This window comes from Denticeps clupeoides, chromosome 8 (genome assembly GCF_900700375.1).
Source record: "Denticeps clupeoides chromosome 8, fDenClu1.1, whole genome shotgun sequence".
NCBI classification, from domain to species: domain Eukaryota; kingdom Metazoa; phylum Chordata; class Actinopteri; order Clupeiformes; family Denticipitidae; genus Denticeps; species Denticeps clupeoides.
The window spans coordinates 12,463,903-12,479,961 of record NC_041714.1 but is presented as its reverse complement, the minus strand read 5'-3'; the positions used below and the strand labels follow the sequence as shown (position 1 = coordinate 12,479,961).

At 39.9% G+C, this 16,059-nt stretch overlaps 1 protein-coding gene across 7 annotated transcripts in view; it reads right to left on the bottom strand.

Annotated features, from left to right (window-relative positions):
* Window positions 1-8,126: 8,126 nt before the first annotated feature.
* The window catches only part of ccser2a (coiled-coil serine-rich protein 2a), a 45,256-nt gene continuing 37,323 nt past the window's right edge, over window positions 8,127-16,059 (bottom strand). For 5 of the 7 annotated variants that reach the window (XM_028989732.1, XM_028989731.1, XM_028989735.1 and 2 more), the window contains one exon: window positions 8,127-13,460. In XM_028989732.1, coding sequence (XP_028845565.1) covers window positions 12,975-13,460 — 486 coding nt within the window. In that variant the 3' untranslated portion in view covers window positions 8,127-12,974. The remainder of the gene's footprint in view (window positions 13,461-16,059) is intronic. The other 2 variants (XM_028989737.1, XM_028989736.1) reach the window with 2 other exon arrangements.

The window sequence follows — 16,059 nt, the reverse complement described above, 5'->3', positions numbered from 1 at the left end:
CTCCCCGGGCCTGTCAGGACTTCCCACTGCTCACTAAGGGTGATGAGTTAAGAGCAGAGGGCACATTTCATTGTGTCACTGTGTGCTGTGATGCAGTGTATCACAACGTTCTGTTACTCCTGAATCACTGGGTGCAGGGTGAGGTGCCAGCACAACACAGTTCTTATAATATTATTAGTTAGGAATTAACTGGAAAAATGGCTGTCATTTTGAATTATTTGTAAAGGTTTGCCTGCTATTATTGTGTAGACTAGACTTACTAAAACCCCTCCGCAGCAAATAAGGGAAAAACAGAGTGCAATGAAGCTAAACTACATGAGATACATGAGACAACTGATAAAAAATCTGCACTTGATGGACACCCTGAAGCATAGAGCGCATTTAACCATCACAAATTCTGCCGCTTCATACTTCTGGTTACCTCCTACTCTTCCCCATCACTCAGATGAGAGCATTTAGACCAAGTATCCACCACAGCATCCTGCTGCCACAGAATAAATGGAAAGATATAGACTAGATTATAATGGAAAAGTGGATGAGCCAAGGACAAAAATAAATAAATACAACTCCACCCTGAAGAAAAAGATATTTATTTAACTCTTCAACTTATTTTTAGCCAAATGTTATTTGGGACCAGAGAATAATCCATAAAAACAACAGAAATCAATGGTGTGAAGGCAAATGTAGATTCAGCAGGTGAAATGCAGACAGGTGAAAAACATGCATGCAAGCACCCATACTCCCACACAGGAGCAATTTAGAGGTGCCAGTCTGCACATGCCCCATGTCTCCCAACTGTGGGCGGAAACCCTATGCTGTCAGAGAGATAACAACGGCTCCAACTACAGACCTGGGGCCTCAGTGCAAACCAGCACTGTAATTAAATCTAGTCATTACTTTTGCATAAGTAAATGAAGATTTTCATTCATTACATTTTGTAAGAGATAAAGATAACCTAATTAAATAATACAAAAACTTATCAAATAATAATTGTAATTGTAATTCTCCAGTTCTGACTAAGCATCTTTGTGACATGCTTGAAAAACAAGTTTCATCCATGGAGGAACCGTTTCCCAATTTATGGAATCTGGGACTGATTTCAGATTTTGTCATGTTACATCCACAAACTTAAATGTGCTAGAATTTTAAGAGACAAACCAACACAAAGTAGTGCTTAACTTTTAAGTGGATGGAAAATTATCACCTAATTAATAAGTTAGCAAATGTAATCTTTACAGGATGTAATGAAAAATACTATGGTGCAATGGTGGTGGAATGACAAATTGATACAGAATGCTATTTGTATTATTTGCTTTCGCTGATGAAAACTCTCAACCATAATCTTTATTAATCATGCGGTTACATGATGCATGGTCGAATTAGGATGGAAGAAATTTCTTTTTAATACTACACTGTAAAATAATTCTGTAAAAATACATCAGTAAGATTATTTTTGTTAAATACGGCAAAACTGAATGAATCAGTGATTTTAATTAGGAATGCTGGTGAATTGGGCACCAGCTATGCATTCAAAGCATTTAACAAAACCTTCTGAAAGCCATCTCAAATAATAATTTCACATCCATCACACCCATGTCAGCAGCCCTCACATGATTCACTATTAAGAAGGTACATTGATAGAACTCTTTTAGCTATCTTTAGACTGTCTACTTTAAAAATGTAGACTTTTAGACTGTTTCTTAAAAAAAAAATTTACTGTTGTTTTCTGGACATGAAAGGGGTGGGACACTTTTGCCTGGTTTAAGCGGCAGCACCACCTTTATTACATATAAATGTACAGGCCAACAGGGGTAACGGGAGGGGTCTGAAACCATAGGTGAACTACAGTCTTCCAGGGGGCTATCATCCCCAGCACTCGGACATGACTCAACATGTCTTCCCTTCTTCCAAAAATTCACCCCTTAAAACCCCACCCTATTAACACTGGTCTAATTATCATCAGCCTAATTATCCCCGCCCTGACACCACAAAATAACATGCACACATCCGGCATTTACGGCATTTGGCGTAAATGCCGGATGTGTGCATGTTATTTTGTGGTGTCAGGGCGGGGATCCTACACTGAGAGAAACAGAAACTGAGAGAAATAGGTGCTGCAATGCTGCAGTACTTTTTTTTCTGAGCATTCATTAAAAGCCCTTGGTCAGTGTTTTATTTTAACAATCTATTAAATAAGTTTGCTTTTTGGTTTTGTTGCCCTAATACATTTTAAAACAGCAGAATACATGCATAGATTCCACTAGAAGGCTAGCCAGCTTAGTAGTGTGTGCTATTTAACGCTGCTTTTAGTAACTTGTATAATTCTAATTTCTAACTGTTGGAAACATGTTTAAAATGTTCTGTAAGATTTGCGGCCATGATGCTAAAGCAATTCATGCTTATTTTCTGCACATGCAAATTCATAGACATGCAGCCAATGTAACTTTGTGGATCATAGATTCATGATATAAGTCACATTTACTTTTTAAATGAAAGAAAGGTTGCCTACATTTGCCTACAGGAGGCTGACACACGTGCAGTTATTGATGCCTTGAAAAAAACGAAGATTTCTAATGAACTTGCAATTCTCTCACAAACTGTTTTCAGTTACATTGAACCCATTCCTGTTTGTCTAGGGTAGAATGAGGCAGGCAAAGAATGTCTTGCACATGATGTTCCAGTCAAAGAAACAGTTTGTTTCAGATTGACTTAATTAGGCAACATCATAAATGAGTGCAGACAGCTTTCCAATAAATAAAAAAAAAAGATGTAAAAAATGTCAGAAAACATGTTTAGGAAGAGGCCTAATTTCAAGTATTTTGGCCAAAAGAAAGTCCTGTGTCTCATGGTCAAATTTCCTAATCAGCCACATAAACCCAAGCATCTTTACCTCAATCATTATCCAGAGCTGATTGTCCACTTCTGTCCTCTCATATATCTGTGGGCACTAAGGTTAGAGAACATATTTTTTAAGCAGTGTGCCAGAAAATTGCACAACTTCAAAATACTTTGTAAAAGCGTGGCAGAGAGGCATCAGTTGTTGCAGGCATTTGCTCATGTTGCAAAATGCTTTCCAGCAGAACATGTCATGGAAAAGTTATTTTATGGGGCTATAATAATGAGCTCAGACAGGCAGTTTCACAGCTCAATTCTTTTAACACTGAGATAGCTCATGATATGAGTATGAAAAGTATCCAATATCCAATCCAATATTTCCAATATTTATATATATCCAATATTTCATTTCATTACATTGTTACGAACCGGTCTAGGGGCTCCGGCCCGTAACAAAAGAAAGGACACAAACGTAACCCTACTATGACTAAACGGATAATTTTAACAAGTATTTTATTAACTACTAAATATATAAATAACGAAGAAATACATACAAAACGAATTACAACGAATAACAGCAAACAACACAGGAAAACAGAGAAAAACAAACAAAGACCGAAGCAGGCCGACACAACAAGTTGCGTCGCCTCCTAGGGGAAGCGCAGGGGAAACCGGAAGTGATGTCAAAGGGAAAGGGTAGGAAGGCGGGTGGGTGGATGGCACGGCAAGCGCAGCTAACAACAAAGGGTCTATCACACAACGAAACAAGAAACACGAATGAGATCCCCAACGGAGCTCTATGCAGATCTCCGTGGACCCTGGGGACCTCCCAAAAGCATAAGGGCCTAGCAGACCCTGGGGACCTCCCAAAGACCATCTGAAGTCTCTTTAAATAGGTGGAGGTGACCAATGGCAGATGGAGCTGGTAGGCCTCAACTCCTCCCACGAAGTCAACCTAAAAGGGACAGGATGCAAAAACACAGCCAAACACACAGAACACGTGGGAGCATACGTCCAGGGACGTAACAACATCTTCCTGCTTATATCCTTGTTCCATTAAAGAAAATATGTTGTGTTAACCACGAGAATGTCCTGGATTACTTGCCAGAGTAATTGTTGTGGGACATGGCATTCTTCATTATTCCTTCCTGTCTTTGTCCAACTTGAGTGAAGAGATAAAAGCCATTTTTCTTAAGACTCACAACTTATCTCTGTACTGACCTCGTCCGGTCACTGTCTTTTGCCGTGTTTTGTGTGTTAAAATCCATGTGCCTTGTTATTAAAAAAAAAAAAACTGCTTGTGATTTGAGAAATTGTGTCCTGTCTTCCCTGCCCTAATGGATCCCTCACAATATCATTGTGGTAGTTCAGTTCTGCTCTGCCTGTTGCACTGCCTTGCACATGTTATAAATTCAATTAGGAAATTAATTGGTTATTTGGAACACTGCCACATACAGGACTGTGGGAATCCAAGACATGAAGTGAACCACTGAGTTGGACGATGGGTATTAGTTTAACTACAAGAAAACCTTTGTTACATTTTCAACATTTCTGTTGTAACTGTTAATAGTAATGAATAAGACCAAATTACTTGTCTCCAAACAATTCCTTTCATGCTTGCTCCATGCTTGGTTTGTGCTCTGATTTGAACTGTTAACAGTGACCTGTTAGCTGTGAGCCTTTCCAAATCATGTCCAATCAACTGTTTTTTGGACTCCAAATAAGCTGCAGAAACATCTGAAGGCTGATCAAGGGACACAGGATGCCAAAACTCAGGTAAACCTTTTTCATGTTGTCATCATGGGGTGTTGTGTGCAGAATCCTTAGGACTTAAATTTAATTCAAGACATTTTGGAATAAGACCTTGAAATGTAAACAAAATGTGGGAAAAGAGATCCATTGTGAATACCTTCCGGATGTACTGTATAGTGTCTTTTAGAGACAGAGACCATTACTTTCAATTTGAGCATGGCTTCAAGTCATTCACCAACAGAATGGTGCAATCAATCACTGCATTTAGATTCATCCATGTCCAGTGGAGCTGAACAGTCTAGTTCATGTCTAGCACCATTGCCTTCAGAGACAGACAGCAGCAGTCCCAACACTAGAGCACCATTACACATTCGTGGCATGGCCTGAAAGATTTTTTTTTGTCCCATGGGAGAGAATGCAATCAGAGATCCAAACAGCCATTTCTCCTGGGAGGAGACCTAAACCTTCTGGACAGGCGGCAGATTATCAGAATCCTAGATGAAATATGCAAGACTAAATTGAGAAACATTGTGCAGCAGTATCAGTGACAGTCAACATATACGCCATAGAGCAACAACCTCAAGCACTAATGCAACACCAGAAGGAGACAGTGGCCTTACTTTTTCATTCAGAAGTACATTTTCTTCCATTTTCAGTTGCTAACGGACATTAATGTGTTGAGATTTTGGACGATTTCCACAGAACAATGTTGAGGAGTCTTTTCTGAATACCTTCAAATGAAGCATGTGTAAAGGCTGTCCTCTGAAAATGTAGCATGAACCTTCCACATTGTACGTGGAAGGAAAGTGCCACTGCAGCAGATGTTGAGAGAACCCTCACACTCATACATTAATAGATGTATTTGAAATATGTATCACCTAGACATATTATGAAGTGTGTTTTATTCAAGAAATACATGTAATATATGTTTAAAAAAGAGAGCAAATTAACTACTTCTGTTCCCTTCTGTTTTTTAGGTCGCTTAGATAGTCATCTGGATGCACAACAGAGCCAGTTCTAATGAGACCATTTTTTTTATATTTCTCTAGAGTTGCACAATAGAAAAAAAAAACAAAAAAAAAACGAGTTGCTACTTGGATTAGGCTTAATGAAGGGTGATGTGTAAATTCATTAAAAACCAAGGGATGAAAGTGATAAGTCCAGAGACTTGATTATATGAGCTCTCCGACTGTGCTTGCCTTGCCTGTGGGAATGTAAATATTTGAGCGAAGCACCAGTAGAAAGAAGACTTTTCTTAAAGGCCTAAACTCCTGCACAACCTTGAGGTTTAATTGATGCAGCTACAACACCAACACACTTCATAGATTAGTAATCCTCACTCAAAAAAGCAGATTTGTTAACCAGGCATATTTGCCATTTTTAATGTACAGGATGTATTTATGTACAGGACTAGTAGTACTAGTAACAGCTCCAGGAATGTGTGAATGTGTGTAGACACCCTATTGCTGCAATAGCTGGGAAACACCAGTGTTTAAAAGTATATTTATACTAATTCTCCCCAGGAAATTTTATGTGTATGTGGTTTATTTTCCTTATTTATGCAGTTACTAGTTAATACTGGCACTAAGTCTCTTTATTTTCAGTTTGGGGCTTGCCTGTATTTTGTGTTGCAGTATAAGACTAACAACTGTATACCTCTCACTGATGGCATTTAGAAAGTTATATATAGCCATTAACTGAAAATAGCCATATTTCATATGACTATACGATAATAACTGCATTACAATTTCTCACATGTACTCAGATTTACATTCTGCATATACTACTGTCATGATCCCCCGCCCACGTTTTTTATGGGGCAGTGGTGGCCTAGTGGTTAAGGAAGCGCCCCCGTAATCAGAAGGTTGCTGGTTCGAATCCCGATCTGAGCAAAGCACCGTCCCCACACACTGCTCCCCGGGCGCCAATGGCAGCCCACTGCTCACTCAGGGTGATGGGTTAAATGCAGAGGACAAATTTCACTGTGCGCACCGTGTGCTGTGCTGCTGTGTATCACATGTGACACTACACTTTTTTTTTTTAGTTTCATGTTAGTCCTGTGTTATTATGTTTTCGAGATTGTGTTCACCTGTGTATGATTGTATAAAGCTGCCGTTTGTGTCTGTTCACCATCGGGTCTAAGTTTTTCGTGATGTTTCCTGTCCACCATGTATTAAACCCATTTCATGCATATGCGTCCTTCTTCTACGACATGTCCAGCCATCGTGAAAACTACTCATTGTTTGATATTTATTTAAGTTACACATAAGTTACATATAAAATGAGAAACATCCTTTCATGCCTGACACCCTCTATAAAACCTTACATTATTACAATTTCTTTCCTTTATTTATTTCTTTAATCTAATTTAATCTAACTATGAAATATAAAACTGCTCTATCAACTATTAATATACCAACTCTATGTGCTACACAGTGCACCACCAGCACTGGTCACAACAGGACTGATTGCAAATAGGGGTCTCGTCTGAAATAAACTTTGCAAATGAAAGGTTTTTGACAGTGCTGAAAGATGGTGCAACTCTTGGGATCTCGACAGTCACAGAAGTACAGTTATTTGTAGACAGTGCAAGTCAGACACAGTTACTCACCAAAGTTTCAAAGCAAAGATAAGTTCAGAAGGGGCTGGCTCCTCACTGGCCTCATCTGACCATGGTAACACACCTCTTACAGGAGGCCTTTGAAGAATGTTAACCTTCCGATAGAAGGGGGCAGAAAACTTCAAAGTAAGACACTTTCATACAGACAACTACTCTGGTAGACAATGCTTCAACTAGAGGACCTCACCCAACTTCACCCAAGTTGAAAAGGCTTGCTGTCATCATAGCAAAGAGCACCATAAGGGGGCTCGAAACAAAGTCATAAAAAGTATTTTGCTAGTACCTGTAGAGAGGCAGTGATGTGAGTCACACCTTAAAAAGAAGATGACAGAACTTTTGGGGGCAGGAATGTCAGAGAAATTAACATTCTGGAAGCACTGACACAGATCAGGTCCAGCAGGCTGTGTAAGATGGATCATCTCCTGTCTCAAATAAAAACCCTGTCTACAGCACAGGTCTGTGGCATGATATAAACACTTATAATACATTTATTCACAACAATTTATTGTCCATTGTGTTCTCTACAAACTTTAAGCTTTTTCTCATTTCACCACTACACCACCCAGGACACCAAGAAGAAAATATATCAATGTCTCTAAATATAAAGGGGTTTGGTTCGTTCAAAAGCCACTGGTATGGTGCCCAAAAAATTGACCTCACCTGAACTACTTCAAAAGTTTAGATAAGTTTAGATTTCCATTTAGTTGTAATTAATTTATTAATGTCTAAATTGTATAGTAGTGTTTAAGAAAAAAAACAGCCAGATTTGATAATTGATAATAATCTTTATTACAACTTCATAAACAAGAAAACATACAAACGAAAAGATAAAAACAAAAAAAGATAATAAAAGTAAATAAATAAAGTAAAACAGAACCAAATAAAACACAAAATGAACACTATGAAAACACACACAACAAAAAAAGGTTATGAAAGGCCAAACTGTAGTACTCTGAGTTTCAAATTTACATATCACATAAAGTGCATAACTGAACATGATTAGGTTATGTTTAATATATGAGCTATATTTTAAGAAAAGTTCAATTGGCGTAGTTGAATTTTATAAAATATTTTGTGATATTTTGTGAATTGCATAATTTTAATCAAGCAAACGTTGACTTTAATTTAATTATATATTTCAACAAACGTTGATATTCAGCAAATGCTTTGATTGTATTTAGCTGTTATAGTAGATAGTAAACATGCTGATAAATGTCATGCAATTCACCAAATAACATCATTATTTTATAGCATCCAGCCATGTTTTCTGTAAACATTCAGTATGTTATGGTTGGTTGCACTTTTTTTTCCTGAATTAAAAAAAGAAAATGATAACATATCCTAAATTTAGATTTTTTACATTAAATAATAATATTACATTAAATAATAATATTACATTAAAGGGTGTGTGTGCAGCAATGGCCTGTCTAAGTCAATCAATAGATCCACTGGAGGTCAGTGACATGTTTCTGTGACATTCTGTGACACATGGTGACATTGGAGAAGGTTGTGATCAACGTACCTGTTAAAAAAGAGGCAGAAGTGGAGGCTATGTGATGTTCATCAAACTCAATCTCTTCTGGTCACCCCCTCTGATGTTGATTTCAGGCCAGACACCACAGTGACACTCATGAGGCACACAGGGGAACTACAAGACATGGTGGTACTAGCTGGTTGGTGTGCTCACCTCTATAAAGCTATCTGGAGCAGAACACATAGGCATCTTTGATAACATCAGAATGAATCAGAAAGAAAAAATAAATTAACATTTAGTATGTGTTTGTTATTGCCAGTTTTCTATTTAAGAAAATTATGGTGAACATCAAAGATTTCAGGAATCAAATGGAAGTAAAATTTTTGTGGACTGTAAACATCAATCCTGCCAGATGAAATGTAATAAGTCTTTTATATGCCTCTGACCCCTTTACCCAAGGACTTATGGAGATTGTGTTAAATGCACAGAGGGGGCCAGACACTTATTTTTTACTACTACTCTTCTATGGTTGCCACTGGCTACTCTGCTAGCAATCCCCAATGACATTTCAACGTGCCATGTCATCAATTTTTGAGGGATGTCCTAAATTTGCAAAGTCCTGGTGGATCCATATTTCTGCAACAATGATTTTACAGCTCTTTAAAATAACCTTGAATTTTTAAAGACACTGTATAGCCCTAGACTGTTCAATAACCTTGCACAATGTTTGCTAATATCAATAGATTTAGGGCTGACCTGAATCATTTTATTGTCAGGTGAAGGTATTTTGCACAGCCATTGTACACATATACAACACTATTGCAAGTATATTCCAACAAAATATTTTTCCTCTCATTTGAATATTTCACATAGCTGAGCAAAGACATGGTTGTGGTATCTGTTTGATAAGTTGTACAACATCCATTTCCCAAAAAACATTGGCTGAAGAGAATGCAAGAATGCATTTCACTCATCAACTGTTCCTATACAGACACAAAGTGCATTCATGCAAACACTGCTTGAGGCACTGCTTTACACAAATCGTTGGTACAGAGGTGTGATGAAATGCAAAAAATGTGACAGGGAAATACCGATCACTGATGTATCTATCTGATTGTTCAAATGCTTACACAGGGTCTACACAATGTATGCCCTGAGATTCTTCATTGTGGATAAAAAATAATAATAAATAAATAAAAATGTGTGTGCGTGTGTGTGTATATATATGTTGTTCATTGTCACCCTCTTGGCACATGGACCACATATATATGCTTCTTTCGCTTATGCAGATTGGCATGAGTTTGAAAAGCAGTCTGGTTGTCTGGTGTCACTGTTAATTTTCTGCACAAAGCACACAGAGACATGGCTAACAAATTTACCATGAAGAGAAGCACACTCAAGTGCAACACTTTCTTCCACCTGATCATCCAGCACTCAGGAACATTGCACATTGACTACCAGACATAACCAGTGTTGGAGCAACTAGCCAGGATACAGACAGCAGCCCACATCGAAAGTGCAGATGGGGTTTATTTATGTCCTTTATTTTTTTAAATCAAAACTCACACTGATGAACATATGCATGTGCTTAGTGGTTGTCTATGCATATTTATGTTAAAACTTGAGAGTAGTCTGAATACATAGGTCTGTAATTATACAATATTTTAAGAAACATAAATGAGATTCTAAATCTCTAACCAGTGTCAGGTCATTGCACAAAAATGTTAGGATACTATGTTTAAGTAGCTTGAGAAAAAAATAGATATTTGTGATTATTTCTATGTATACTACCAAAAATTATTTTATTACCATAAATAATCTCACCTTAAAAATGTTCTGTTCCAAAAACCCCTGTTGACAAAAAAAAAGGTATCTTTATAAAATAAAACCACATTAAAACCCATGATCTCAAAATTCTCTGACTGTAAGTTGAGATCAAAACGGCCAGTTTAAGGGAACGATGTGGCCCTTTTACAAAGGAAAGTATGGTCATCAACCTTTTCAATTATCTGAGATAAAGCTAAAGCAATCAGCAACTCATTAAGTCTGTAGGGGCAAATGGGTGTGCCAGGCGGTCGTGTGTGTTCTGAGTGACATGAGCAGGAGATCTGCCTATAAATCATCTCAACTGTGTGAGTCCGTGCTTGGCTGCTGCCTATCAAGCAATCTGAGTCTGTGGGGGGAAAATAACACATTCTGGGCTGAATAGACGCTGGCACTCTTGACAGTGCATATTAATTAAAGATACATGAAACTGTAGTCTGAGGTCTTCATGCTGTACCCCTTAGTCCTTGGTTTCAAAACTGTGGAACTGTTTCTAAGATTATTGTCAATATTCCCAGCTGCTGTGTGTTTGAATGGCGTGTAGTTTTTAATACAGTGCAGTTAATGTCCTCACTTGCTGTGTGTATTATTGACTCTCCATAATAAATAGGGTGGTAGTGGGTAACACACTCGCTTATAAACCAGAAGACCCAGGTTCAAATCCCACTTACTACCATTGTGTCCCTGAGCAAGACACTTAACCCTAAGTTGCTCCAGGGGGGACTGTCCCTGTAACTACTGATTGTAAGTCGCTCTGGATAAGGGCGTCTGATAAATGCTGTAAATGTAAATAAAAAATAATCTTCATATTAAGAATAACATTGGCTCAAGTGTAAACTTCTTAAATAGTTCTATGTTAATATATTTTAATATCAATCATAATGATGGGAGAGGCAAACCTTCTGTGGTGGTAATTACTGTGAAAAGTTTAAAAAACACTGCCATAAGTCATTTAGTCAAAGTTTTATAGCAAGAACATAAACCAGCACTATCAGGTTCTTCTGTCTGGACAGAGGACAGAGGACTGAGGATAAATTCAATGTTGTGTTGGTAATTAGTTATTCATAGACAAGGGTCCTCTATAAAGATAAAAAAAAAACAGGGGTTCTATCTAATCCATAAACCCATCAAATAGGGCTCTTTATAGAGATGCCAACAGATGCCACACCTACTTCTGACTGCACCTGGATAACAGAGGTGTCTGTGTGTGTCTGGACTGTGTGTGTAGGATGTGCATGAACTGTATGAACTCTGTCTGGGCGCATTCGCATTATCATTCTCAAGTTCCATTTCGGCTTAATAGCGTCTGCCCTCAATTATTACATCATTACATCATTATCTCAACACAACTGTTCCTCAGCTCTCAGGCCAAGCTGTGGAAGACAGTATCTCCATTCCATATTACTCCAAACGTTCTCTTTGATACCCCGTGCCCCTCTGGTGGTGAGTGTGGCAAAATCAGACAAACACATGGCTTCAGGATATTTTGCAGTCATCTGAATACAGGCATCATCAGGTTACATTTGCAAGACCCTCCCGTAAGCTCTGATGTGTACCTTACAGTAGGGTGCTGGAGGAAAAAAAAAAGTGTGTGTTTGTGTGTCTGTTGAAAGAATACCGACCAAATATATCTGGGTCGTTGCACAATGTAATTTTTGAGCTCCATTTCAGCGTAATAGTTTCTTCCTATGATCTTCCTGCCACTATCTCAGCACGGCCATACCTAAACAGAGCCAGGGCTTGAGAGCAGTGGTCTCTCAGAAAGGAGGACCTGTATTGATTTCAGAGAGATTCTATCTGGACTGGCCAGTGAGAATTGACAAAATACCCTTAAGGGTTTTCCTGCCAACCAAGAGCAATATGGTGGGAGAGGGGGAAAAATCCTTGACTTAGAAATCACTGTTTACTTTCTACTAGTCTGCTCTCTGCTCTGACAGCCTTGAATTTGTTTAGGGAGCTTCGCATTTATTCGCCCGTTCCCTCCCTTGCCCTTGTTCCCCACTCTGTATTCTCCACAAATAAACAGTAACAGTAAAAAGCATCAGCTTAAGAAAACACTGCTTTGCTATTTAAGACACATGGGTTTGTGGACCTGGATTCAAGATCAGTTCATTAGCGAGATGTACACCATGTCTCCGCTGATTTACTTACGCATGACCATTCCTGAGAGAAAAGCTGCGTATTTTACAAAACATGGCTCTGCCGACCTGGGGAAAGGGTGATTGTGAAGTTTTGCATAGAAAAAAGAATGCAGTCACTGCATTAGCAAGTAGCAGGAAGGCGTACAGATCAGAATGTCCCATGCTCTCAGACAGATGCTGCAAGCACGTTTGTTTCTTGATGTTTGACAGAAAACTTGGGTATTTGTCGATCAGGTGGATCTTTGGTTTGGAGAATTTAGGTGAGAGATGGGACCACGCTACGGCTCCTGTGATAAAGCCCTGGCTCCAGGATTCCCTGACCAGCATCTTACGCTCTTTCTAGGGTTTTGGAGAAAGGTACAATTTCTCCGGGCAGGCCAGAAATCACATTCTGGACTGTAGAGTTGAAGCATGGCAGACCCCTGGATGGTGGTGGCAGCTGTTTGGACGTGTGGTTTCCTGTAGGCTGAGGTTTGTGAGCCAGCTCTTCTGATGAAACACCGAAACCCCCCGGAGGTGACTTCCTCTGAAATATGGGTGGCTGCCTCGGGCTCACCGAGGTGAGGATTTTGTCTCTGAGCTGCTCTTTCAGACCAGATGGGGAATGCAAGGTCTGAGCTTTCAGACTCACCTCTGCAGTGGCCTCTGTGTCACGAATTTTGATCTGTGTGCTGAGCAGCAGACTGAGTGTCTGGTTCTGAAACTCTCTAGTCAGCCTAAGGTCACTGTGGTCCTCTATATGGGCTGTTCTTATTAGTCTTCCCTGGGTGTGTCGCTCGCTGAGGAAGGGGCTGGAAGGCTGTAGTGCTGGAGGCTGAGAAAAGAGAAACATGTTGGCCAGTCAATGTTATTTCACACATACAGGATACTGAGTGGAGCTCGCGGCACCTTGGAATGCAAACATGACTTTGGCATGCAGTAGAAAACAGTGTTGAAACTGTGCCATGTGGAAATGCACTGAAAAAGATCCGATCATTTCAATGAACTGCACCTAGTTCCACCATCTACTAACTACCATCCAGATAAGCAATTAGAAGGGATTGCATTACACATAGTTTAACGGTGAAATTCTGCCACACCACCTTAGCTCTGCTGCAGCGGCTCGTTTTTAAAATGATAAATTGTGATACCACAAAAAGTAATTACTATCCAATCACAGATCCCTAGCAAGCTGGAGGCGCGGCTGTGGAAAACAGACTGAATAAACAATGGCATTTTTTTCATTGTGTTCCCACATGGCACGGCTTCTGCGAGCTGCACACTGAAAAACAATACGTCGCTTTGATTATTTTCTCACATATGGTCGTGTTTGCATTTCACAAAATCTGCTCAAAAACAGACAGGTGACAAGTTAAAGGAAAAACCCGAATTTTGGAATAAATGAGAAAGTTCTGAGATGTTTGCTCGCCCGATTTTGGGTTTTTGGACCAATCTATACAAAGTTACATTGACTGAGTAAAGTGCCCATCCACAGGACAGAAGCATCACTGCATGGGTGATGAGCTGAAAATATGATGTTCTTGAATCATATGTTATGAGTTTGTTGAGCTCCCATGGGAAATGTGGGGGAATGTTTTTCGGAAGAATGGTGTCCTTGCCTTCAGTCGAGTAACGAATCCTGTACAATTTGTGCCACCAGAACTGATCCGGTGGGTGGTTTTAACTTTTTGGTGGTTTTTCCTATTTATTTGTCTTCACATATTATGCAGCTCTCTAACTGTGGTCTAATGCAGACATGATGAAAATCGTATGGTTCTTGCACGTGGTGGGTGTTTAAGTCATGATTAAGTGACAAGAAACACACGAGGCAACATGCACTTTTATCGGGGGGTTGGGCTCCGTTCAGCATTTCTATCTCATGGCTCTTCCAGCCAATTCTCTGCGACACCTGACAGAACTTTCACATCGCCCTAGCAGCCTCCCCCTGACTTCTCTCCCTCTTCAACCTTGAGATGTGGGACAGGGTGGGACAGGGCTGCTCTCTGTCTGCATTTCACTTGTGGATTGACTGCTGTTTCGAAAACTTTCTCTGGAGGGTAGGTATTTCGAAATCTACCTGGTGTCAGTGGGGACGATGCTGAGGGCTGAGGGGGGGTAGGGGGGTAAAGTGGAGAACGGAGAGCAGTTAAGGCAGAGACGAACACATTCCAGCTCTTATAAGAGGGGAGGAGGTCTGCTGTCTCTGGCCGCAGGGATAGAGGATTAATGAACTGCAGCACCCCCACAGGCTGATGCTGTCACTGCGGTGCAGCAGCTTCATTTTAGCTACGCTCCCCACTGATTTTATTTTATTATTGATCTCCCGTGCTTTTGTCCCCTCTTGACTGATCTGTTATTTGATTTATTCCATTCTTGTTCGGCCATGTGAAAGAGGAGGAGAGGAGGGAAGGGGCAGTCATAAAACCTCTCAAGGGAGGACAGCTACAGAAGAGAAGGAGGTGACCCTCCAGACTGCAAGGGCTACAGTCTTGCTCCCCAGCAGCGTGCTCCAGAGGACTCGTCCATTATTTACCGCCTCATAGGGATTTGCTGTTAAAGAAGAAGATGCTGTGCTACAGAACTGACCTAGCCACAGGCCTTCAGCCCCAGAGAAGGGCATCAGAGAGATGGATTCATTTTTTGGCTTCCCAGCACCCAGTGACTATCTTTCTATTACAGAGGTACAAAGCGGCTTATGTCTGAAGACTGCTGTCAGATGCCAAAATAAGATTGGCTAATAAAACTGTCAGCAGGACAGATCTCAAACATTCTCAAATGGTGCTGTTGCAATATAGAGCACATATATTTTCTTTGCCTTTATATTTCAGTTCACTTTGCCATGAGCACGCCAGAATATTTCCCATCAGGGTTGCTGCCTCTGCCTCAGCCAATACGTGGAGCACATGCTTTACACCATCTTGCACAAGGCCACTATTGCAGCATGAGTCACCCAATTCATTTAAACATAAGATGGGCAGACTGGCCTTCCACTGGCACTTTCAATCATCCACACCACCTGACATTTAGTTTAAAATGAAACATTATGGTTTTTCTTTTTAGATATACAGTACAGGCCCAAAAGTTTGGACACACATTCTCATTCTATGTGTTTTCTTTATTTTCATGAACATTTACATTTGTAGATTATCACTGAATGCATCAAAACTATGAATGAACACATGTGGAGTTATGTACTTAAGTGGAGACCTGGTCTCCACAGTCACCGGACCTGAACCCAATTGAAATGGTTTGGGGTGAGCTGGACCGTAGGCAAAGGGGCCAACAAGTGCTAAACACCTCTGGGAACTCCTTCAAGACTGTTTCAAGACCATTTCAGGTTACGACCTCTTGGAGCTCATCGAGAGAATGCCAAGAGTGTGCAAAGCAGTAATCAGAGTAAAGAAACTAGAATATAAAACATGTTTTCAGTTATT